The 27,138-nt window shown below is 32.4% G+C and overlaps 2 protein-coding genes and 1 long non-coding RNA gene across 5 annotated transcripts in view; 2 read left to right on the top strand and 1 right to left on the bottom strand.

Moving 5' to 3' along the window:
* Positions 1-22,813, top strand: part of LOC105424326 (uncharacterized) — a 36,993-nt gene extending 14,180 nt beyond the window's left edge. Inside the window, exons 2-6 of one of the 2 annotated variants that reach the window (XM_011634496.3) lie at positions 9,103-9,204; positions 11,253-11,438; positions 17,252-17,269; positions 18,444-18,612; positions 21,796-22,813. In XM_011634496.3, the coding sequence (XP_011632798.1) occupies positions 9,120-9,204; positions 11,253-11,438; positions 17,252-17,269; positions 18,444-18,589 (435 nt within the window). In that variant the 5' untranslated portion in view covers positions 9,103-9,119 and the 3' untranslated portion in view covers positions 18,590-18,612; positions 21,796-22,813. The remainder of the gene's footprint in view (positions 1-9,102; positions 9,205-11,252; positions 11,439-17,251; positions 17,270-18,443; positions 18,613-21,795) is intronic. The other variant, XM_011634497.3, reaches the window with a different exon arrangement.
* On the bottom strand, positions 22,358-24,292 carry Surf6 (Surfeit locus protein 6). 2 transcript variants are annotated; one of them, XM_011634495.3, is made up of 4 exons: positions 23,912-24,292; positions 23,775-23,819; positions 23,041-23,522; positions 22,358-22,841 (listed from the first exon to the last, which is right to left on the bottom strand). In XM_011634495.3, the coding sequence occupies exons 1-4, from the start codon at positions 24,027-24,029 to the stop codon at positions 22,620-22,622; spliced, it is 867 nt and encodes a 288-aa protein (XP_011632797.2). In that variant the 5' UTR covers positions 24,030-24,292; the 3' UTR covers positions 22,358-22,619. The 2 variants fall into 2 exon arrangements, with proteins under 2 accessions (XP_011632797.2, XP_011632796.2); XM_011634494.3 differs by having other exon boundaries at positions 23,041-23,540; positions 23,912-24,290.
* A 300-nt stretch (positions 24,293-24,592) lies between these two features.
* LOC148937599 (uncharacterized) lies at positions 24,593-26,775 on the top strand. The gene is made up of 4 exons (XR_016138235.1): positions 24,593-24,754; positions 25,364-25,407; positions 25,692-25,728; positions 25,943-26,775. It is a non-coding gene; the product is annotated as an uncharacterized LOC148937599 (long non-coding RNA).
* The last annotated feature ends 363 nt before the right edge of the window (positions 26,776-27,138 follow it).

The following is a 27,138-nucleotide window of genomic DNA, read 5'->3' as shown; positions in this document are numbered from 1 at the left end:
AATTATAAAATTGAACTATACTAATTATGTAATGTTTACTAATCTTTGTAATATTTGTGTTATATATCCAAATTATATTATATACATTATATCCAAATCAACTTGAATATTTCATAGAAAATGTCAACAAAGATAATAGAAATATTATAATAAAATTATATCTTTGTGTATTTTATAAATAAATTATAAATTTTATCTAAATCTCTACATTCTTGCAGAAGATAGAAAAATTATAATAAATTTATATGTTTGTGTATTTTTTACAAATTTTATTTAAATATACTTTTGCAGAAATTCAGGTAATGTAGAGTTTCGACTGAAAAACTAGAATATGTTAACATTTCACGTGCTTTATCACAAAAATGTCTCCTATGGGTTGAACAACAGCAGTGATCACATAACAGATATATACACGTTCCTGGTGAAAGCTATAAATTTTCAGAACAGTTTTACAACAGTTCGAGCACGTGCAAGCCAACACTTTCAAGTTTGTCGCCAGCAAATTTCACTGTTCGCTACATTGACGTTTTTGCGCCTGACAGCATTTAACAAAATTCTCTTTCTGTCTCATTTAATACAGCTTGCGGATAAAATAAGTCAGGATAAAATAAGTTAATTTTATGCACAAAAAGTATTTGCAATTTTGCTAAAAAAAAAAAAAGTCACAATCTATTTTTTACATTTGGTAACGTCGTACGCGTTGATGTAATAATTACGACTCGTTAACACTCGTTAACTCGTTTGAAACTAGTTGTTTCGCGAAATTTGGCACGAGTTATTCTCGCAGAAGAAAGCTTTTCCGCAACGGAAATGTCCGCAACGAGGAATGCCGAGAAAACCTCGCCTGCAAATATTAACGTAAGAACGCGTCTGGAATTGTTCTATTAAAATACTTTTTCAAAAAACCGCAAGGTAAACTCGCCCGTGTGATGATTTAAATTGTATTAAGGGTTTAATCTAAAGATGGAAATAGCAGAAGAATACCGGCATATTCATAGTAATCAATATCTCATCTGAGAATTGGAGTCATGCCAATCAGTTAGATTCGACAATTCAATGCGCATGTCAAATATTTATAAATATCGCAACTTTCCAATACGAAAACGTGACCACGATTGTTTCTGGAAAGCGCATCCATATAATCATTCATTATGTTTTAAATATTAAATATGATAAATTTTACATGCACTTGCATAAAAAACTTATTTTCTTGATTGGCATAAAATTCGCGCACGATGTTACAAAGTTCTTTTATGCAATAAATAAAATTGGCTAAATTGGATATTAAAAACATCCTGCGATCAACCACCTCTAGAAAGAATAATAATATTTTCCAAGGATAGAGCCAGCAGGGCATGTACGACACTGCATTTCTTCATCTTATTATACGCAGCAAAGATAAAAAGTCCTAAGTTGTGCAATAAAAATTCTTATATTATCCCGGATATCGCCAGACAGGAAGTTTACTCATAACGTGGAGTAGCACAGGATGTAATGTAGCGATTCAATCTTGAATAAATTCAGCGAGGGAACAATGTGAGGGTACTCATGCAAACACGGAGACTAAGGAGCACGTCCAGAATATAAATTCAAGAATGTGCGATGCACGCGGCAAAATTTCTCTTCCTTTCTGCGTAACTTCTCGTCAAAAGATGGAAAAGCAGCCGGAAAAAAAGATGGAAAAGATCCGGCGAAAATAAAGATTACGCTATCCGACTAACGGAAAAGAAGTCATCACAATTTTTCACCACGTGCACCCTCTCTCACAATTTGTCTTCATAACGAAATCATAAATCGCGTATTCTTCGTCGTCCAATTATGTCACTTTTATTTTTATGCCTTTTGATTGCGAATCTTTTTTTAATTGTGAATTTTCAGACTTAGGGGATAATGACATTTAGAGCTTATAATCTCGAATATGAACGTTTGTACAATTTATCACGCTTTTTCTTTTTAAGTGAGGCGTGACACATCGGGAAAAGCTTAATGGCTTTAATAGTCATTAGGGATCTAATGGTTGGGAGAACATTTTACGAACGTCTAATGGAAGCAGGACTTACGGTTGGTCGTCAAATATACTCTTAAGTCTAATATATTATAGACAGCAACATGGCCATAATATATAATACAGAAATTACTTAAGGTAATTAGATTAATCTTTTTGCAAAAAGACAGTACACTCATAAATGTTCAATTAGACAAGTAGATAATAAAGTTACATTCTTAAATTTTAAGGGATTGGAGATTATTTTAATAATAATTTTAATGTAAAACTTGATAAAAATACATAATATCAAAAACTGGATTCTTAAAATAAATGATAATTTTTTTCAGTAATTTTTATAAAAAATATGACCAAGGAATTCAGAATTTAAATAAAATGTGCTTAATTGGAAACATTCTGTATATGCCGCAAAGCTACAACGTTTGTATAACATATGTACATGCAATTAGTACACAAGTATATTCAAATACTTAAAAACTTCAGAATAAAATTAGAATTAACAAAATTAAACTAACAAAACTTTACTACAATTTATACTAATTTATAGGCCAATTGCTTGTACAGACGTGAGCAACTGTATCCTCTAAGTTAGCTCGATGCTCCGGATACTTATTCATGTGATCAGTTGAACTCAGTATAACGTTCCTTGTTGGAAAGTTTGACAATAACGCCGCCAATTTCACGGAATGCTTAATGCCTCGCAACTCTGTTATTCCAATTGAAATTACATCTGTTACTGACTACATGCCACAACACGTATCTGTCTGCTCCTTAAAAAATAACTGCAAATTATGTAAAAATATTAAAATTAGACCTTTCAACGCGTCGTTAACGTCGTTAACGTATATCGTTTTATTAACAATCAATTTTTTTATACGCGAAAGTCGTGCTCTCGCCACTGGCCTGGATTAGATCGTGTTCATAATTAACCTGTCTATCACCGGCAAATTGAATATGCTTTGGAAGGGCATGCATCAAACGATATGCCACATCGTGATAAATTTAGTTTGTGCATACTCTTTGAATGTCATTTTCGATATGACGCAGCCTTTCTAGGCAAATGTCACATTATCACTCATATATACATGTAGCTGATATACGTACGTCACTCAGCAATAATGAAGCCACGGTATAATACAACGACGAATTGAAAAACATTAACGTGAAAAATTGTGACAAGCTTTATAGTTTTCCAATCTTACGGTGGAATTATTAGTAACTTCATCGCATCGATAAATCCTATCTCGAGCGTTCGTAACCAAGTATACCAGAAAACTGGACGGAAATCAAATAATTTCACGATAAATTTAAAAAACTATAAGCGCCGTTTATTCGCATAAAAATAAGAAGGAACTCGCAGATATGTTTTCTTCCGGCTTTAAAATACGTTTTTCATAAATTATTTATAATTATTTCCTCAATTATTCACATTATTCGCTAGAATATCATATATTTTATTTCATTGTTATGACATCTATAAATGTTGTGCTTTCTTTTTCATATACATAAGCAAAACTCCAAAAGATAAATATATAACCATTGGTTGGACAGTTTTTCAATTGAAAAACAGAAATCACGATACTTATATTTTTCCTGGACTAAAGGAATAAAATATGTGAGCTTCGATGCTTCGATGCGACTTGAAACGAGATTTGTCGATCGCAGAGAAATAAAGATAGATGGATATTACGCATTAATTTTTTTTTGTTTCAAGATAGAAATAACCTGCAGCCCGCGCTTTCACATACTTTTTCCAATAAAAGTTGCAATATAATTATTTCGCTCTCGGTGAGTATGCAATTTCTTTACATTTTTTTCTCGAGAAATTGCGGCGCAACAGAAACATTACGAAATTAACACTAAATGAAGCGCGTCGCGAATTTTCATGGGACAACTATGCTGTCTGTCGTAATCAAGAGAGACTTAACAAAGAGGCAAATTAAAAATTTAAACGTATTTGCTTGCTTTAAAAGACAAAGGAGATGGGGACGGATTTAGATATTTATATCAAAGAAAAAGATTATTCTTGCTATTTCTGAGAAATAAGCTGTATCCTTTGCGTCAACGAAACTCTCGTTCAATTTTCGTAGAAAAACTTTAGTACTTTTCTACGCTAAACCTCCGAGGAACTAAAAATAAATTGCTTATCGACGTATCTTTTGGTTTCAAAATTAAAAACTAACAATTCAACCCCATGTGCAAAGCCTGATGCTTTTAACAACATAAGGAAATTCTGTTAGCTCTTTACTATGCTGCATCAACAAACTTTATTAAAATTGAAAATATAAGATACTGTGTGATATAAAAAAATGTAATTTATGTTCCTTTTTTCTGAATAAATCAACTTTAATAAAACATCTATTTACTAGAACATTTTAAAACAGTATTTTATACATAATTCCTTTCAATTATTTTCCATATACATATTTTCTATAATCTTTTTGGAGGAAAATTATTTTTGCAGCAACGTTCCATTAATTCATTCTCGTGGGAACTATAAAAGAATTTATTCACGGAAATACATGGTCAAAAATATATTTAAATCTCCAACTTCACGTCACGATCACGTTTCCCCGCGTCGTTTGTCGTATCAATTTCGGAACGAAATTACACTCACCTGACTGAAGCTCAAAGGGCATGACGTGCATGTGCAAACAATATCTGATTGTATAAGGCCACAATTGTTTCGATAGGAAATTGATAGTGGTGCTACTAGAAATTAATGAGACTCTCAGGAGAAGCAATTACGATTGATAACCACTTCGACAAGAGAGTATTTCTAACTTACTAACGAAGCCGTAGTTTCATCGTGAAACTGCATGATATTAGAAGCGAACCAATTAAGATACTGTTACTAAAGTCAGTAAACAATTGAACAATTTTACATTCCCGATTTACATTTAGTAGACGGATTTCGTGTACGACCTGGAAAATGTTTAGCTAAGCCTTGACCGCGACCTCTCAACTTCTAATTTAGAAGTGGCGAATTAGTGATTTCTAAGTTCTGATTTCAATGATGATGTAGTTAAAGGTCAGAGATGAGGTTTCGTGTTCGTGATCCAAAGGAAGATAACAAGAGCATGGAATGGAAGCGTGAAAGGTGAGAGAGTAGGCTGGATAAATCATGCAGTTTATCTGTGATATAATCAAGGTTGCCCTAATTAATGGAATGCATGATAAATAACGCAGGGGATTTAAGTGACCTCCTCTAGAACTAAATAAAAGTCTGACCGACATAATAAAAGTCACATATTAGTCCTTAAAAACAAGGTACTTTCCCTTCGATTTCTAACTTTTTATTTGGCGTTACGAAATCGACCGCGAACTTTTCAGCGAATAATTCAGATATCAAACACAATTTACAATTAAATGTTAAGCCAATATAATTTCAGGTCAATATGTACGATCAATATCTACTCTACATAACGATTGAACAAAAGCGAAAAATTTGTTAAAAAAATTGGCTTACTGCTCAAAATGTTTGAAATAGTAGTTCAAATTTACAGTTCTCAGGGGATGAAATTCCTCAAACGCAACCAGACATGCGGACAGACAGAGTTATAATGGCGATTCTAATCTCACTTGCATCGCGCGCAGCGCGACGTATGTCTTTCGTGTGTGTGCGTAAACCGGGGAATACAGAGATGCTTGTTGAGCCCACGTTCGTCACATACACGTGCATAAAGGCAAGTGTACCCCGCTCTCAGCGTGGATCTGCCGGTGCGACATCGCATGCAAACCCGGACCAAACATCTCGCCTGTCTCGAGACCGCTATACGAGACGGACCCGTATACACAAGGCGACGTAAATACCTTGGCATTCCACGATGTTGAGGCAATATGGAGTATCAACTTCCTGCGGCCATATACATACCGCTCGTATTCCGATAGCGTGCCAAAATGTGGGAAATGCAGATAGAGCTGTTAGCACTGCACTCGCCTTTATACGGCGCGAAACGTATACGTGGTCGTACGCGGACTCCATTGCGGAAGATGAAAACTCGTGATAAGGGGCGGGACACGACCTTCTCACGTTTCTGCCGATAGGAACCAAAATGACGTCAGAGGAAATTTTCCCGTCTCGACACATCTGTGAGATCTTCACGCGTCTCCACGCGTTTCGTTTTTTTTAAATTTACAACATCTCATGCAGATCAGCCGGCGTGATCTTACCGAGATCTCCTCTCGAGATCTTGTTTTTTTTCTATTCGATCGATAGCGCCGAAGAATTCGGAAGTCGACTATTTCTCTCACATGAATATATTCCGCGAAACGAGATTTTTCACACCGGACTTAGCGACCTATTTAGATAGCAGGCACGTCGTAACTATCATTTTTTAGTTACCAGAGAGAGGCTCTCGCGAACATATATCGGAAGAGAAAAAGACCATTTCTCTCTCCCTCTCTCCGGACGACTAAAAATTGATAGGACAATCTAGTTCAGCGCGGAAACTGCTATCGACGTCTGAAATAGTGCCAATATCTCAAAATTCCATTGTTTTATTAAAGGAAGTTTTCACACATCACGGAGCTAGCAGGCGGATAAATGGGCTTTAGCCTTCTTTAGGACAGTTTGAAACTTCACATCCTGGATTCGTCGTAAAGCCAAACATGCAAAGATTCTACATATCGCCGATAAACATTTCTTAGAGATTGAAAGGATATATTTATTTGTTGCTTCCTACTGTCATCTTTCAGAAATGCATTCCGTTTTGTTCTAAATCCTTCAGATAAATTCTGTGATTTCATAAATAATGTCATTCCTTATTATTTCTCTTAATTAAGTTCGCTAATATTATTTCTTTGTTCGTGGACAACTCTTTTTCTTTCTCCTGTAATTCGGCTGGTCTCGTAATACCGCGTAGCGGTTAAGCAAACAAGATCAAGTTTCTCCCCTAAGCGTGAAAAAAATCTTTACAGCCTTCAAGGCTACTTCTTCAAGATACAATAAAGACTCCTTTCCTCTCTGCAAGTATTGTATTCGGAGTGAGGTTTTTTGTCACGTCTAACAAAGTATATTCCCAAGATTTATAGTGGCAATATTCAACCGCTGCGACAAAAATAAAGGTGGTCTGATAAAAATCAGGCAAAATCGATTGAAAAGTTGGTCGAATTCTGCAGAAGATATCAGGAAACTAATGAGAATTCTATCTGTCGTGAATCGCAACTTGGCAATGGTGAAAAGATATTCGACGACAATTCGATTCCGGCAATCGGCTGTCAAGCAGTTCTTTCGCGTAAAAAAAAAAAAAAAAAAATAGATAAATGTATTTTTAAAGATACGTCGCCTTGATGCCGATTGTAACATTTTGTAATGTTTTTTTTCGCTGCTCTAATATTTTGCTCTAATACTAATGTAATTTGGAGTAAACGCACGAAAATTATAATACGCAAACGTCACGGAAATTAATGATGTAAAGCTAAATTGATTAAAGCTTGACGATGCCGCGACAATGCAATTGATTCGAATTCGCGAGGAATCTTCGTATTGTCACAAGCGATTAACTGAACGGCGTTTCATGCTACGCCCTGACCACGCCAGCTGGGCAAGCCTTTACGCGCGCGCATTATCCCACATTATCTGCCCCTGACGTCCGGCGATATCGCAAATTCTCAATAGAGAATCTACCCCATTCGCTATTAATGCATTTGTATTTCGACCACGAACAATATCCCCGCAGCGTTTTGCCATGAGACATTACAATGAGCGTGCGTGCAATAGCGATAAAAAAAGGAACGAAAGAAAGCGAGCTCAAAAAGAATTCGGAGTGTGTCCACACCACCCCACACACACACACACACACACACACACACACACACACACACACACACACACACAGAGAGAGAGAGAGAGAGAGAGAGAGAGAGAGAGAGAGAGAATCCTGAAAAAGTTAGAAGTGTGTTCACGCAAAAAATATCGTGAAAACCGACGCTGATTGTTTGGAGATAAATTTCTCTTTAAAAAGGATTCGCACATTTTCACAGATATTTATTTGTCAATTTATGTAATTCGCCAAAATCAACATTCGGTAAAGACAAGAAGTTAGAAAAGGAATCTCAAAGAAAAGTCTCCCGTATTTTAAGCGGCTCTTTTACATGATGTCGTTAAGACGATCTTCAGCATCACTGAGAAAAGGATACAGATATAACTCGAGCGACCATGAATTATACACGGCATATGGGAAAACCTTTCTCTCATTTTCTTCGTCCCTTGAGACAGATATATTAAATATTAATGAGGAAAGTGATAACGAAGCTAAAATATCAACGCGACCAAACATGATATGCATGCTCTGATATGATTTTCTTTCCTACGATGTAACGTATACACTATTGTAAATCAAATTAAAATTTTTATTAAATAAAATAATTTGTATGCAAAAGAATACTCTATTTGTATTTGCAAAAGAATACTCTTTTTTTTCATAAATAGCAATACAGTGTGAAACATATCCGTTAATAAATGTCGCTTCAAATACAAACGCGTACCGATACAAAATATTCGATGTCACGATGTTATCTTCTGCCGAATAATTTGAATCCCGAGGGTAACCGAGTAAATCCGACAATGGAACGCGAAGAAATTCGATTCTTGTGAAGATTCCCTGTGTGCTGCGGATAACAGCAGCAATTCCACGTTTCTGATGAGGCGCGAACTGATTCCCGGCGCGTGCAAATCGCATGTTGAAACCGGAAACGGGTATCGGCTATCGATTTCAAATTCACCCGTGCGAATCATTCGCATTCCAACGCGAGAAACATAAAAATCGTTCGTCATTCGGTTCTCCGATATAACGAGTCGTCGGAGATGACAGCGACGTATATTGATGAATTGTCCCGCGACAAGACCTTCCCGATTGTATTCCGCTGTAACTCCATTGCCTACGCTTGAAACACAAGTGCAACAACAAAAATGCATCCCCGCACAATAAAATGTTCAATTAAATTTATCGTTTTGTCCTCCATTTCCCGGTCTTTCCCGGTTTCCCCGATTTACCTTTCATCCTATATATCCGATCCGGGAGACACGTCGAGTAGAGATCAGAATGTTATATCGAAGTAGAAAGAGTGAGTTCAAAGGTGAATTTCCATTTCAGTTGCAGAACAAAGGAGAATGTCGGTCGAAGTGAGAGCTGGTCGACCTACCATGCCAACAATTCCGCACTCCAAGAGGCCTACGATCTTGGTGTATCCAACGGGTAAGGACGCAAACGCTAGACGTTTCCTAAATACTAAATCTCAGCTGAATTACGTTGAAAAGCCAAGTTCTATTTTGCCGCGAGAGATACACAAGGGCTTACATCACGTCGGCATTATCTTGAACCGCGCCAGTTTCGTTTTTGAAGGCGCGGAATATTAACTGCGTGAAGGGATGATGTTTTAATTAGACGCTTGTATGAAGTAGTTAGATCACGCCCGCGGCGATGTTAAATTGCGAACGAGTAGCTTGGGGGCAGGCGGGGAGAGACAGCGGATTGATAATGTAATTAGTGTCAATTCGCCCGTTACGGCGCGCTATATGGCGAATTACGAGAAACACGAATCCGCTAATAAGTTAGTAGTGTGTTAATGCAATAACACAGTGCTATTATCCAATCGTTCGCCGATCAAAGGCTTCGCCTGATCGCTATTAATTACTCTGATGTTTGCCTCCATCGTGCGATGACAATTACCTGCTATCTGAGGTGGAGAGAGAGAGCCCGCTTTCAAAGTAGTCTGATACTAATTTCTTTTTTTTTTTTTTTTTTTTGCAAATGCATAATTTAAGAGACAGAGTAATTAATAGACCATTGATATTTAATGAACCTAGAGAGATTCTTTTCGGAGAAGTAAAGTACTGGTAAAGTATTCGTCGAGGCGACAGAATCGTTGCATCACGATTTTCCGTTGGATTAATTAGTTGACGTTAAAACTTTAGAAATTTGGCGCAATCTGCAATCGATGCTTCATTCAAATTCCCACAATAGCTCTAATTTAGCTACGGGACAACTGCTTCGCAAAATAGCGCGCGCACGTCAATTTAAAAACAAATCCTTATTTTCCAGAAATGGAACAAGCGACAATACACGACAGGTACAATAGAGAACATGTATTTTATTTTTCATAGAATATTTTACACGATTTTTTCGAAAAAATTACATATCGATAGTATAATATCTTCTCCGAGTCTTTTACAATTAAATTCAAGCGTACATGCAATAAATAAATTAAAATCTTTTGAATATTTATAGTAAAAATAACATAATGAAGTCGAAAGTAAAGTTATATCCAGTCAAAAGTTGTATCTTGTTCCAGAAATTGCATGCTATTTTGATCAAAAGTTTTCAAAAGGAACTAGCTTTTCTTTTGCATTGTGAAAGAAGAATAGCACACTATGAAAACTAATTCAAAGCTCTATGTATTACATATCAAAGAAAGTAGCATTTAATTCAAGAAAGAACTGGGACGCTTTTATTGAGAATTGTCTACATTACTGCATTATACCTCGTGCAAAAAGTTTTAATCGAACAGTTCAGTTCGTAGTTGAAAGAAAGTCAGGATTTAAGTTCTTTTAAATACGGACTGAAAGTCCGTCTAATCTGTACCATCTTAAGCTCCATCTTATAATACCTACTAATTCGATCCAAGTAACTAACTTCTCTCTTATTACATATTGAAAATTTCATGAACTGCCAAACTTTCGAGAAGCGTATGCCCTTTTCGCCTAGTGATATGGAATCCGCTTTGAAGCTCGGAATATATAAACTTTTTTATCCAAGTGATACAATACGCGCTTTGTTAAAGCGCTCGTATTGTTACAAATAATAAAAGTAAAATAAAACTGCACAGTTTTTTATGTATATATAAAATAATATTCATATTTAGTAAACCTAACAACTATTGACCGAAAGATAACAATTATTGACTGAAAGAGTTAATAAAACTGACATAACAGCGATTGTTTGATTGAATGAATCCGATAAATTTGATACGGGTTCGCGTGAATGATCTTGACGTCATTATCAAAAATAATTCCACAAAAATGAGATAGCCAGCAAAATACATCGCACCGTTGGTGTTTTTAATCTGAATAATCAATAATCACGGTCCATTAAAAAACTTTGTTAAAAGTTCGAATTAAATCACAAAAGTGCTAAACATTTTAGGCTTGTCACGAGAAAATTATATGCGCGTGTAACAGATAATAAAGCAATATTAATTACTAATTTGCAAAGTTCTAACAACGTAATCAATTTGCATCTTTCAGTAACGCCGGAGAGCATAATCATACCTATCGTGTCGTGCATTTTGGGATTCCCGTTGCTGGCATTAATGGTAATTTGCTGCCTACGGAGGAGAGCGAAACTCGCTAGGGAACGAGCTCGACGAAGAAACTGTGATTTGGATCATGGCGCATTGAGCCTCGTCCGTTTCAGCCCGGTTCATCGTTTAGGTGAGCACCCACCGAGTTTAAAAGTGAAACTAGGACATGCGCGCACGCGGAACAGATATTCGCTGTGTGAATAGAAACACTGAATAGAAACCAAATCGCCCGTGCAAAATTAAATATGTGACGCTAACCGGCCGTGCAAATATCCTATCCGGGGAAATTATTAGACATATAACAAATTTCTCGCCATTTGCAAAACTTTTTTTAATTAATTTCATAAATACTATGCCTAATACATTTAAATGTATTGTAATTAAATTCAGATATAATATACATGTGTATATAATATATATTATAGAGCATTGTCTTTATAAAATAAATTATAACTTTTCCATGTATAATGTAATATGTTTATAACAATATGATTTATTCGAAGGCGTAAATTTCGATCATATTTGTAGAGGAAACACGCACGGGAAATAAAATGTAACAGTTTGTTTCAATTTTTTTCGTTTCAATAACGGTTACATCATTTTCTTTCTTTCTCTTTCTCTCTATACATTTTTTTCCTCGATTTTTTTCCTTGATTTTCTCTAATTGACTGAGTACACGCATACATGTATAATACGCAGATATTCCCTCGCGAGGGCATGTAAATGCACTCGCATAAAGGGATAATGTAACGATCGTACGCGACCATTGGAATAAACATAAAGAGGGCGGAAGAGGTTCTATAAAGCAGATTGAATTCTAGCCTGAATATATTTGAATTCTATGTTCATGCATTGACGATGGATATTTTCAGCTTAAAATTATGGATGCACATTTGTATAATCGTTCGTTTATATTCGATGGCGAATACTCGGAAAATTCGCGATTAAATAATACGCGCTTTTATTCCTTGTTTCACCGGTTCCCTTTTCCCCCTTTTTTTTTTAGAAATAAAAATAATCCGGACATTGTAGATCGGATTCTATCTCAAAGAGAAACACGTGAAAAGTATATGAAGTATTATTTTTAGATTTAAATCAAGCGTATCGGATTACCGATATCGAAATGCTTCGCACGTGAAACGATCCTTGAAGTCGCAAAGGTTGTGAAAACTACTGTGCTAGATGAATTTTTTACGACGAATGAAAATAAAATTTTTATTCGAGGAACCACGGTATACGATAACCCAATGAAATAGACCTGTCGCGTCAGAGTATCAAAAATTGGACCTTACATCGCTCATTGATAATCCATTTCCGCGGAGTGCAATGCGGTGCAGTAAAATATGGCGCTCCGGAGCGCCATTTCTCTCGTAACCATGCCGTGCGACATCTTATCCGGACGCGATTTTGTATGTGCATATACATTTCCGTAGTCGGAAGTAAGCGCCGAGGATGACCGCGGTGTTATCTCATCACTCCCTAATCTAAAATTCGTTTTACATCGAAAAGTTTTTGTTATCCAGCATCCGGCACTTTTTACTACGAGAGCGCCGCAATAAATATATGGCAATAAACGTCGTTTTCACATAAAAGCATTTGCATCGCTAATATACTCTAATATCATCCATTTACATATTGTTTGTGGAAGTATCGGTAAACAATCGTAGCGTAGCTCGGCTAGCTAATTTATTCGTATTATCATAACTCTAAATCGCCTGGATAGAAGCTGTGATACGTAAAATTAATAATATCACATAAATTGTCATAAATTGTTGTATATAATTCGGGACTGTAATATATATGTTTATTGATATGAAAGGTTTGGTGGAGAAAGATATTAAATTTTTCTCACTCATGTGTATGTTAATTAATAGAAATTGACAATATGTTCAGCAACATAATTAATAAAATTAGCTGAGCATTGGTAACATATTTTACAAATAAAATATCATTAAATATCATTAAAATTTGTAATTAAATTTAACAAACAAATTTACAACAAATAATATAATCCAGAAAAATTTATATAATATATATTCATTCATAAAGAGATGTAAAACTTCAATTTTTTACGCTTTTTCGTGCAGATTAGTTCTTTCGCTCATCTCGTAAATCCCCTTAACGAAACATAATTGTCAAATGTTAATAATAATAATACTAAATGTTTAGTATGTTATAGTATTTATGTCCCTTTCCTAAATTAAAATTTCATAATTAACATTTTAATTATAGATTTATCAATTTTTAATTCTTAATTTATAATATTTTTTTTTTATTTATCCAAATTTTTTAATATCCCTACCTATCCTCATCAAACTTTTTAATTCATAAATTATAATATTATACATATTTATAATTATAAATTATTTATTCAAATTTTTATTACCCTATTTAACGTATCCATTTCAGGGCATCGAATCTGTGAAGACATATCCAACTACAATATTTTTTTAATATATAAAAATAATCTAATGTAAATTTCACAAATTCGTTACCTCAATAAGAAAAAAATTCACTCACCGACCCGATGCGCAACAGCGGAGTAAATCTGCCACGTAGCTACGATGATTCTGTAACACACAAATAAAACATTTAAATTATAGCAGCGCTCCAAATAATAAATATTTTAAAAAGTAATTTTTACGTATATCGAATTTATATTTTTATTTTTCAATTATATATTTATTAAAGTAATTATATAATTTCCAAAAAAGATCTTTATACAAATAAAAAATGTAAAATTTGAAATTAATTTTCTTTTCAGATATAATTATATATTTATAAATTTCAAATTATCAAAATTTAGCGATCCAAATAAATGAGAACACAAATCATTTTATGTTGACAAAAAAATGTATACTTACCGCAAGGTTGCTCCGCCGGTGCCCGATGTCTCTCCCAAGCCTCCTCCTCCTCTCAGGATGTTAGGATGTCGTCTCCTCGCAGCACAGGACACTCGCGAAGAACACTCGCGAATTATTATAATCGCGCGCGGACTAACTTTCAATAAAAGTCTTTCGCGCGATATTTGACGGCACTCCGCGTATTTTTACCTGCCCGTGAAAATCAAGTTCTGTCTCGCAGGACGAAGAAAAGTCTCTTAGTCCGATCACTTGTACGGCACTCCCGAAGAAAACGCACGGCGCGACGAACTGGCTGCAGTCCGTTTATTCGATTAAATCGGCGGCGGAGACATTATTAATAACAGTAATATTACCTGTTAATGTTATTAATAACGGTGCAACGGGTACTAGTTGGCTTCTTCGTCTTTGGGATATAAAACCCCTCGGAATACTAAGCCCCTCTGCCACGTCAAGGCCGTACCCATCAGAGGGGAATTATTATTTACAAGAAGTTATGAAAAGAAATTAAGTCGCGCGAAATATTATATCTCAGCAAACGCGAGGTTACATGTAATATAAATGTTAGATGTAATTTCCCACTCAACAATGTGTAACTGTTATATAACACACACGTTAAATAACAGTTACATTGTTACGTGGGAAATTAACAACCAACATTTATATTACACATTTGCTGGATATATAATAACTTTGTTAGAATATCGTCGTTTCGAGACGCTTACGAATTGTTAATCATGTCAATTGACAAGCGTTATATAAGATTATTTCGTAAGATACAACGTTTAGCATTAAAGAAATGCGAAGGAATGCGGAGCGACGCGTACCACGACCCGTCCGTACGAATGCCGGTGAATGAATGGTAACACGTGACTCGTAAACACGACGCGCTACTCGCCGTATATACACAATGAAGCTCGCTAGGCGTGTAAACATTTCTCAAGGCTACGCTACCAACGATCTAACTACGATGAAATATTCAATAAATAATATACATATGTATCTAACTTACACGAAACACTACGCATCTTTTAGTAACTGACATTAAAAAAATTAAAAAAATATATGTATGTATATATATTTTGTTAGAGAATTACCCTTTCGATCCGTTTATAAATCATTAATCACGCGGGTTAATAAGTATTATTATATATATATATTATATTATTATCTTATTAATAAGTATATATTTATCATACTATTTACTTTATATTATTAATAATATTAATATTATCTAACGTTATAATATTAATGTTATTAATAACGGTGTAATGAATATTGTTGGCTTCTTCGGGTATTGAATCCCTCGAAATACTCAGCCATCATCAAGGCCATATCCTTTAAAAGAGTTATATTTATAAAAAGTCATAAAAAATCGAAGGAATAAGATGCGCGACATATGTATGTATGTATGTATTTTATTAAAAAGATTATTGAAAAGATATTAAAAAGATTATTTCGACACGTTTACGAATCGTTAAGAAACATTCATTATTATACTCATATGATATAACAATATCATATGTATCATATGTATATGTAATAATGTAAATATTTTACATAAAAATATATAATGTTAATTAATAAATGACGCGCGCAAAGCGCGCGCTTTGCAATATTCTAATTTTTATAATTTTTATTATAAATTGATAAATTTATTTTTACCACTAATTTAATATTTCTGTATTCAAAATTTCTTAATGAATGTTTAAAGCCAGACATAATAATATATTTCTGTTATTATTAAAATCGAATGTTTTGTATGATGTATATCAAAAAGTTTTTTATTATCATTTTATTATCATTTTTTTATTATCATTTTTATTATCATTTTAATACACAAAATTCGTAATTCTCCCCATCTCCATATTATCTCACATACATATGATTCTCAATATACATGATTTAAAATACATACGATTTAAAATGCAACTTCTATGTATGTATCGCTCAACATAAAACGGACAAGAATTTAGAAGCCGACACATTGCACTTGAACACGAAAAGATTTATTGGATTTCTTCACATACTACTAAGTATTTTCCTGACAGCTGACAAAAAAGTTTTTTTATGTCCTCGTATGGATGACCTACTTTCTAAGGCACTGTCCACTGCGACAACTACAAGCTCTCAATTTACGACAATCCAATCAATAGTAGACAATAGACAATTTGGATCACTATTTAGTGCGCACAGTAGTCAAGGCATAAAATTTACCGTCCGCAATATTCGCCTTCTAACAAAAGAGATTGTCCGCCAAAAAAAAAAAGAAAAAAAAAACAGAAAATAAACAACTCATGAATATTACATGAGTAGACTGTATAAATTTAACTCTATCAAATCTTTCTAAGTTTTCAGAAATATTGTCTACATAAAAAGTGGAGACAAGTGACACATTACTCTTATAAAATTTTATCTAAGAATTCTTTGAAAAGAATGTAAAGTAGAATGTAAAGTATCTTTTAGCATAAATTCCTTTGAGCAGTATATAGTTTCTTTAATTTCCAATAGATTAAATAATTTTAATAACTAAACTTAAAATTAATTAGATATTTAATTAAAATTGATTGAAAAATAATGTACCATTTATATCTTTAAAGTTTCCTTCGCATAACAACAATTTCTTTTATAATTATTTTAATATGAAATTGTATTTTATTTTTAAATTTTGTTTAAGAGAAAATTATCTCTAAATTGCACAAAAATAATAAGTTTGTTAAATATCACAGAGCAACGTACATATTATTATTTGAGCATCTCTTTGAATTAGAATTCATTTCTGCGAATAAGAGGCACAATTTCACGCATATATCAAAATATCCGAAAAATGAACGAAAATTTTAAATAGGCAGATTACATCGCGTAATTAATTATTTTGTCAGAAAATTCCCTAATTATCGCTAAAGAGGATTAAATTTCACCGAAGGGGATTAAATATCAAGCATAAGCTTGAATCAATTATTTAAATTTATCTGTTAGAGATAACTTTTGTTCTATACAAAAGAATGCATGTACTTTTAGAACGAAATTTTAGAACGAAATTAATCCACACTGAAAAGTTTATTTATGTTGGCAAACGCAGCATCGAGAGAGGATTTAGGTAAAATATTAATGTAGTTGATAGCATCGCTCGATCGCTATAAATTTGTCCGAATATACAGGGTGTCTGATTCCTAATAGTATACCGTTTATATGCAGGTCATTGAGCGGAAAAGTCCTCTACCATTTTGCGATTTTCACAATTAGTAACACGTTATTAATTATTAAAAATCGTTGGAAGAGTGCATAGTCATCCGGCTCATCGGCCAACGCAAGCCCGCGGCGAAATATAATCATCCAACGCATTCGCGATTGGTAGGAGCGAAATATTTAAATGTAAGGTTTACGAATGACAAAACATTTATTTATAGTGTACACCTCCAAACACTTCTATTGCGAACGCATGTTGGACGATTGCACTTCGTCGCGCTTGCATTGGCCAATTAGCAAGGTGGATCGCTCATTTTATGATTTTTAATTAATTAATGATTCGTTACTAATTGCAAAATAGTAGAGAACTTTTTTGTTCAGTTTGACTCTATTTGCACACAAGTGATGTGACCATTAGAAATCAGACACCCTGTATATTTTACAAAAATTAGCAATTTCTTTAGCATTTAAAAGATCATATTTTTATATATCAATGCTTGTGGCTTGTCTTATTATGCCGTAGGATTCAATCAAAACTAAGAACATAATTAAATTTGTACAAGAAAATGAGATGATAATGAGATGCAATATTAGTACTATTCATAATAAGCAGCTGTATTTTTTGAAAATATTTAAAAATAAATGACAATTAGTAAACTTCATTTCTATTTTTATTTTGTCAAAGCGTGCTCGGCGTAATGTTTTTTTTATTCTCATATCAAGAAATAAAAAACAGAAGCTATATTAGATTTGCATGATTCGTTTGTGTATAAATTAGCTTAGCCAGCGTAGGAATCTTAGAGATTCTCGTAGTTAAGTAGAAAAATTTCGAATCGACATAACGAAATTTCCGGTGGATATTCTTAGAAGTTCGAGCAGACCAAATGAGGCAAATAAGGAGGAAAAAAATATTTTAATTCGCATTGTTAAATACATTCGCGCACCACCTAAAATCACTACAATTAATTAATTCAGAAATAACATTCCCGAATCGTTAAAACTGTCTGATAATATAAATGTGTTCGAACGAAAGTTAATTAATACTTTTTTATAATGCAACTTACGTGTCGCTGACATTCTCGCAGCTGGCGTTGATCGACCGGCACGTACTGTGTCCTTGAGAAGTGATCGAGGATCCCGGGCTTTCCCGTCTCTGGAGCTGGACACTGTCGTCGAGGAACGTTCAGATCCCGAACAGAGCACCGCACTCGAATTAAGTAGTCCCGACTAGCATCCGGCTTTAGCATCGTCGAGGTAATAACGATGAAATATATCTACGACTATCCCTTTCGTTCGTTAATTCTTAACAATACATACAACAATATATATAATACATATGTATATATAATAGAGGTATATATACTACCGCTAATTACACAATACAAACATCTAATTTCAATATATCTTTTACAAAAATAGTTTCAAAATTAGGATCAAAATAAGGATCTCATTTATAAATCATTGTATTGACAATAATAATATTAATTAAAATATTTCAACTGTGAACTTTTTACTATTCAAATGTCGGATAGCTACCTTCTTCTTCTTCTTATTCCTTATGTTTGGCCAAGGCTGTCATACGGCGTTAATACAGACGCCACGATTCAATTCGAAAAATATAATTGAGAGAACGACGACAAATGCATGAGCAAAAATCGAAGAAAAAGCGTGATGACGCGATACAAAAATTTATGTGGCGACAAAGGATGTTCGAACCACTCAATGGCCCGAAAAGGACTTGGATAGCTACCGAAACGATAATATCGCTTTTGACTTGGAACTTTTCGGGACGAGACTCGGGCGAGACGTAGACGAAACGGAGGATCCGCGGGGCCTCGCTTCTTCCGAGCGGCGGGGCGGGGGGGGGGGGGAGGGGACGCGAAACGACACCCAATGAGACGCGATCATATGACCCCGGGTTGCCAATCATCGGTTTTTAGAAAAAGAGTGTTCCTCTTTGTTTTTCTAAACGGGACATGGGGTGCTTTCCATTTAGTGACACAAGTCAACACAAGTATTCATTCTATCTTTCTATCTTTCTCGGCTTTCAATGATTAACAAGGACAAAATGATACTTGTGTCGACTTGTGTCACTAAATGGAAAGCACCCAAGAATATTCAGGTTCATACCTGTCTGCTTATGAATCAAGCAACTTGCCAACGGTACCAACAGAAGAATGCCTACACAACGTTGAAATATATTAACATATTGTTGGAATATTAATGTATATATAATATATATTAATAATCGTATACGAGAGCTTCATTCGATTTATACACTGAATAATATTTTATTAAACCACTGAAAATCGGAATGCTCGTTAATTAGCAGCATTTGATATTTTTCACAAAGAATGAAGTATGATCGAATGAAGGACTGCGCAAACGTACAGAGTGACTACTTGTTTCTCATCAATACTTTGCGTAGTAAAAATCTCTAACTTTGAATCGTTTGATATTTTTCTTTCAAAAAAATTTTTTTTACACATTATACTAAAGTTAATAAATGAAAATAATTATATAAAAACTATATAAAACTATAAAAATAATTACATGAATTTTTGTATCATAAGCAATCAAATTAATCGAAAAATAATTCAAAAATCGCAAAAAATGTAAAACTCTTGCTTATTTCTCACTATATTCCATATAATAAAAACTTCTAATTAGCTTTAAATCGATATTTTTTTATAAAAATATAAAATTCTAAAATTAATAAAAAGAAAAAATAAATAACTACGTAAATCTTTGTATTAGAAAAAACCGTGTTGATTAATGAATGATTCGAAAGGAAGAGTTATGTATTTAGTAATTGATGAATTTCACTCGATTCATGGCAATTAATATTTCTTTAATACTGACAAAAATGATACTGTTCACTAATTAATGATAAAATAACCCGACGCGGATGATTGAAAATGGTATCTTCTCTAATAATCGTTCATGAATACATGAAAGATTACGAAGAAAAACGCGAATTTTGCGCAAAATTATATTACTTTTTGTATTTAAACTGTATTACAGTCTATTTCCTTCTAATTCTTTTCTTCCCTTCATCCCTACAAATTGAGTTTATTTAAACTACATGAATCATATGCGCGTGAAAGACGGACATTTCCATTTATAATTAAAATATTCAAAAACTTTTAAAGAACAATTAAAATTTATTTATAAATAAGTCTAATAATAATTAGAATATATCGTTGTTAAATAATGACGCTAGATTAAGTCTTAGACTATTTGTCCTTGTCCTTTTCAGGCATCAAAAACTTGTTATATTCCTTGTATTCTTCTGATCTTTCTTGTACTCAATGAGAATTAATTTCAAATTGATATATCTTTCACAAGAATTTTAAAATAAATAAAAAGAATATTCTAAAGAATATTTGTAATTTTTTTATATGAAATTGAATTTACACCAGCAAACTAAATTTATACGAATAATATGATATATATATATATATATAATATCGATATATAAAAAATATATAAAAAGCGAATTATGTATTTTAAATTACTAAAATCAAATTTAAATTGATATTTCTCTTTGGGGAAACTAGGTCTAAAATTATTAAAAAGGTACCTCACCCGTGAACTTCGCACGGAAAGCAATCGCATCGATCGAGAGGCGGCTCGAACGATGGCACTTTCGCTAACAATCGCGTACAAGCCGCGAAACTCACGGATTATTCGTTAGACCGACGAAACTCGAACTATCGTTAATTAGCAGCACCCACGACACAATTAAGCTCGATATTTCCTGTGAAGAATATGTGCGATAGAATAAAAATATCGCGAAAATTCGTAAGGATTATACGAAGTAACATTTCCCTATCTTTCTCTTTGTTCGCGCCAACGATCTAAATTTATGCGGAGTGTATACGCGATTGCGATTAAATTCATGATTTAGAGATTAAGAACAATTTTCAATTTGCAACATTTTTCAATGTTGAATAGAGATTTATGTACAAGGCAAAGCTCTTCAGTACAGGATTTCTTTATTAAAGTAAAAATATCAATTCCTGTTATCCCAATAAATTCAGATTTACAGCCGATAAATGATACTTCCATCGTGTATTGTTAGCAAAAAAACATTTTTGTCGATGGTGTATAAAAAGAACTGAGTAATGACAATAAAATATAAAATAAAACAAAAGACTAAAATACAGTATAAAATGAAAATAAAATGCAAAAAGATAAAAATAAACTATCCTAAATAGAATGATACATGTACATTCAGTTAGTATTTAGAATACTTTAAACAAATATTAAACAAATATATAATATTAAACAAATATTTATGAAATATACATAATATAATAAAGTAAAATAATCGAACCAATAAACTATATTCGAGATTTTTATTAGATTATTAACTAATTTAGTGTTATTGTACGTTAACGTATTATGTTAATGTGCATTATTCCATTTTTGCAGGTCTCCACGACCATCGAAATCCTTGGCGGTGCCTGTGGATCATAGTCCACTATGGACAGCTTTGACACACGCTAATGCAGTCTCCGCAACGTTAAGAGATACCTAGCAGGAGGTGCAAGACGGCAGCTATATCGAAGCTCTCGTCCTAGATCTGCCAATCATTTACTGACCGGCCTCTCCGAAAATAGATACTATCTTAGTGGAGCATCGAAAGGAAGCTGGACATCCTTACTGAAACACTACCATATCGCCATAACGATCGAACAAAATAGCAAAAAAAAATATAAAATACTTCTATATGTCAAGAGAAGTAAATAAAAGAAAATTTACAACAGAACGATGTTTGAAAAATAGAGTATCGTATGATCTTTTTCTGTGAATGTGTGTGCGTATGTCGCGACGTGAAATTTTATACTATTTATTTACACGTGGCATTTACGAGTAGAGCTTTTTACACGATAGTTATAATTCAAAACGTATCCGGTCAATGTAGGAAGTAGCTGGTCTACAATATTATCCTATCAAATGTAAATACAAATTTTTAATTAATGTACAAATGAAATCACACATGAATAAAGTTATTATTCGTAACTGTATTATACAGATTGATATTGTACACAAATACATCGTTCAATGTACATTTTTACATAATACAAATTAGAATATTTAACTCCACCTTTTTATGTTAAGTCTGAAAATAATTTTCATAGTAAATATACATAATAAACTAAATTAGATTTAAAAAGCAATCCTTAAACAAAAACATATGTTCCACGATAAAAATTTGAGGAAAAGTATAGTTGGAATGGAAATAATTGGCTTGATTAAAGTCCGGGTATTATACGTCCTCTCTTTGCTGCTTTTTTCAACTTGTTCATTTTCTTTTCCTTTTTTTTCTTCATAATATTCTCTCGCCGTTTTTCTTGCCTTTCTTGCTTAGATTTCTCTTGTTTCTCTATCCTGGTATTCCATTTTTTTGCACTATGTTTCTTTCTCTGCTCATTCCGTTTTATAGTACGTTTCAATAACTCAGGATCATCTTTAATCTGTCAAAAAGACATAACATAAATATGCATAAAAAAAAAACATGTAATCAACTAAAAACATTGGTTAATACAAAACACAATATAAAGAATTCATAATAAAAATATAAATAAAATTAATTTTTTATTTTGTTAAATATTTTAAAACTATGTTAAAAAACTAATTTTTTTATAAAACAAGCGTATTATGGTAAGTACATACTTTCTCGCCAGATGCTTTTGCTAAAGCAGATTTCCATGCATCTTTTTCTTTGATATCTTCAACTTTTTCTTTGTTACCTGAGTCTTCTAGTTGTTTCAATTTTTCCTTTTTCTGTTGCAATTGTTGTAAAACCTTTTTGGGATCGTTCCGATTTTTAGGTAATTTCTTTTTTACACCAATTTCAGAAAAGTCAAATTTACTAAACACCATTTTACCCTCTGAGTTAAAAATCGGTTTTGGTTTTGGAACTTTTGGTATCTCTTCATTTTCAGTCTTTATTTTACTACTACCAACTGCATTCTGTTCTATTCTAGCCAGCTTTTTGTGTAGTAAACGTTCTTCCTTTTTTGTCTTCTTTTTAATTTTGTTTTTCAATGTTTTCTTAAGAAGTTTTTGCTTATAATCCAACTTTTTCATACTCTTTAATTCCTCCAATTTTGCATGCAACTCTTTGAAAGTATTTGCTCTTTTTATTTTTTTGCCTGTAGTAAAAGTCTTGACTACAATGTAATAAAGAAAATGCAATAAAAATTAACAAACAACTTATAGAAAAATAAAGATTTTTAATGGACAGAACACAGATATTCTTTAAACAAAAACTATCATCACTAAAGAGTAACAATTTTAATCATCATTTAATTTCTTATACCATGCATTAAAAAATAAACGTAGATAAAATTTCACAGTTAATAGCTAAATTCTGCACGATTATCTTCAAATATGTAAATAGTAACCTTTTTTCGTGGACTCTTCTTTCTTCATGGATAAATTTTTTTCAGCTGAAATAAAAATATAAAATATCGAGCTTATTATTATAAAATTATAATTCTGTGCACACATTTCTTCAGTAAAATTTGAAAAATATAATTACCTAATTCACGCGACGACAGAGGTATAATAGATAATATATGCGAAATAAACGTTTCTTCTGCCAAAAGCATTTTGCGCACTTTATCTTTATTAAATTCTTTCGACATTGTTAATTGCATTTTTCTTTTACACTCACGTGTACTTGACGAAAATATAAATAAGCTTGTATCTAATATAGGTTATGTCACTCAAACATTACAAATCTTGAATATAAAGATACTAGATGCGTCATATGCACATTTAAACATGAGTTCAGAAAGGGAAAAGCCAGAAACAAAAAAATAAAATCTTTTGGTAAATATTTGCATATACGTCGTGATTTGAACTAGAGAGAAGCCTGGGGCTCTCCCACATTGAACGCGACGAGCGACGAAAAACGCGAGCATGTCCGCTCGGCTTCTCTCTGTTTAAGTGTCGATCCACAATAGGTGATTTAAGCTTTAAGAAGTAAGAAATTGACCAATTATAATCGAATATGAAAAGAATACTCGACTATGATTAGTCAATTTCTTACGGTTTAAAGATTAAATACTTATTGTGGACCGACACTAAAGCGGTGTCTACAATGAGATTTTAAGCTTAAGAAATTGGCCAATCACACAATCGATTATTCTTCTATAAATCGATTATGATTGGCTAATTTCTTAAGACTTACGTCTTAAAGTCTCATTGTAGACGCCGCTTAAGTCCCAGTAAACCATTGAGGGCGCATCGAATCAACGCTACATTTTCATCATTTCCTTATTTTAGCACCAATGCCGAAGTCAGCAGTGGTCAGCAGCGATGTGTTCTACGTACGAGTTTAATAGAACGAGATTCCACGTTCACTAAAGGACAGGAAGAGGTGAGAAAATTATGAAAGTTTGACACATTTAATATGAAAGATTTTATAATAATCGATAATTTCCTAGCATTCGTAGCGTAATATTTACTAAAATATAAATTGGTTATGACAAGTATTAATTTCTTAAACGATCCAATTGTAATTTATAATCCACGTGCATCGACCGAAATCCTTTATCTTGTTTTAATATATCCTCGCGATAGAATCCCATTTGTATTGTTAAATTAGAATTGTATTGTAATATAATTTCCATTAGTTTGGCAAATAAAAAGGAGTGATTATATTTGAGCTTTAGAGCATAATTCCTGTTGGAATCCGGGATAGGATACTATTTATAATTTTATGTGCCATATATCTTAATGCATATGAATATTTTTATATATATTTTGTATATTCAGTTGTTTGAATTCTTTTTAAATATTTCTTGTATTATAAGGAAAATAAAAAACATTTTTTTATGTATAAATCTAAGTAACAGGATGAATCTATCAAGTATGAATCCATGATTATATTTGTACATGCACTACCAACTGAGACATTTTATATTAATTTAAGCTTTATCAAGACAAGTTAACTATTTAAATTAATGTGCTAATATTTCTTTTTCAGAATTATGATGCTAAAATAAATTCTGTACTCTACTGAAGAAACTGGTAAGAATCATTATTTATATATTAAAAAAGGATAAAATGTTTTATCTATGAAATAGAATGAAATTTTTAGAAACATTAGTTCTAATCTTTTTCAAATGTTTTTGACATCAGGACAAGCTAAAAATTTTTTATATGTAAATCTAAATCACGATGATGAATTTATCAAGTATGAAACCATGATTATATTTATACATGCACTACCAACTGAGACATTTTATATTTATCTATGTTTATAAAGATAATTTGAACATATAAATTAATTTACAGTAATGTTTCTTTTTCAGAGTTATTATGCCAATATAAGTTATATAACACAAATTGGTAAGGATCTACTATTTGCATTATGTATATAAATCAAGATTTATTGATAAATATAAAAAAAAAAAAACAGGATGAATGTTATTTCTATGAAGTATCAGAATAAAATTTCCTTTTATGATTATTTTTACATGCACTACCAACTGAAATAAATAAATTAATTTTTTTATCAAAAATATTGTTGAAAACTATATTAATTTATATTATATTCTTGCAGGATGTAAGAGAATATGGAGTTATATGGAGATCTATAGATGAAGAAAAACGAAAATTTGGTATTATATAGATAAGTATAGAATAATATATTAAGGTTCGGCTCTCTTGTTGCAGCCATATTGAATTATGACATCAGAGGTGAGAAATGACATCATGTAAAAAGTTTCTTACGTTATATAGCTTTATTTTGTATTTTTCCTTTAAAGACATGATATTTTTGTATTCTTAAAACTTGTAGAAAATACCAGAAAGTAAGATATCTGTTTATGTGATAAATCATATAAAAATGTAAAATAATTCTTAAAATAATGGTACACTGCTTAGCTAAAAATCAGATCATTAGATCTAGTTTCTGATAGCTGAGCAATGACCATTATTTCAAGAATTATTTTACACTTTTATGTGATTTATTGGACAGATATTTTCTGGTATTTTTAATAAGTTTTAAGAATACAAAAATATCATGTTTTTAAGGGAAAAGTACAAAATAAAGCTATACGACGCAAGAAACTTTACATGTCATTTCTCGTCTCTAATGTCACACAACCCATGTCGCACCGCCAGAGAACCAAACTTTAATTGCAAAAAAGTAAATGCACACTAAGTATAAACGTCATTTTTTATAATTTATTTCTTGTGTAATCAATCAGAGTCTGAGATTTATAAATATGTGTCATAGATAAATGAAAATAATTGTTCAATTCTATTACAAATTAAAGTTTATAATTAAGATGCAATGAACATAAAATATAAAAAGAGAATATAAATCAAATGTGCTGAGTTGGAATTTTATTAATCTTTAGAGACCCACATTTTTTTAAATCACAAACTTTTGTGTTTAATATATGATACTATATGCAAAATATAACTAACTTCGAAGTATTAAAACATTTTAATACTTCGGCCCCCTAAAAATGTAATTATTCAATTTGAAAATGAAGGCAATGTTGAGAAAAAATAAAAATTTAGATTTAGATTTTAGATCAGTTCGTACATATAACAGAAAACAAAAAAGAAGTACGAGTAGTGAAATTCAATAAAATCTATCGATTTTAATAAAAAAGTTTAAGTTTTGTAGAAAACGCATACAATAATTTTAGGATAATTCGAATTTATATCGATATAAATTTAAATTATGAATAAAATATAGCTAACTGACTACAATTTATTTATCTTAAACTTGATCCTTTCAATAAA

This window comes from Pogonomyrmex barbatus, unplaced genomic scaffold (assembly GCF_055798465.1).
Source record: "Pogonomyrmex barbatus isolate J1 unplaced genomic scaffold, ASM5579846v1 scaffold13, whole genome shotgun sequence".
In the NCBI taxonomy this organism is placed as follows: domain Eukaryota; kingdom Metazoa; phylum Arthropoda; class Insecta; order Hymenoptera; family Formicidae; genus Pogonomyrmex; species Pogonomyrmex barbatus.
This window is presented reverse-complemented; position numbering and strand designations above follow the sequence as displayed.

Bases quoted from the DNA above. Each gene is read 5' to 3' on its own strand.
- Surf6 (XM_011634494.3), bottom strand. From the start codon at position 24,029: ATGCAATTAACAATGTCGAAAGAATTTAATAAAGATAAAGTGCGCAAA. The intron at 23,820-23,911 runs GTAATTATATTT...TTTTTATTTCAG, and splicing joins TCTGTCGTCGCGTGAATTAG to CTGAAAAAAATTTATCCATG. The intron at 22,842-23,040 runs GTATGTACTTAC...TCTTTTTGACAG, and splicing joins CAAAAGCATCTGGCGAGAAA to ATTAAAGATGATCCTGAGTT.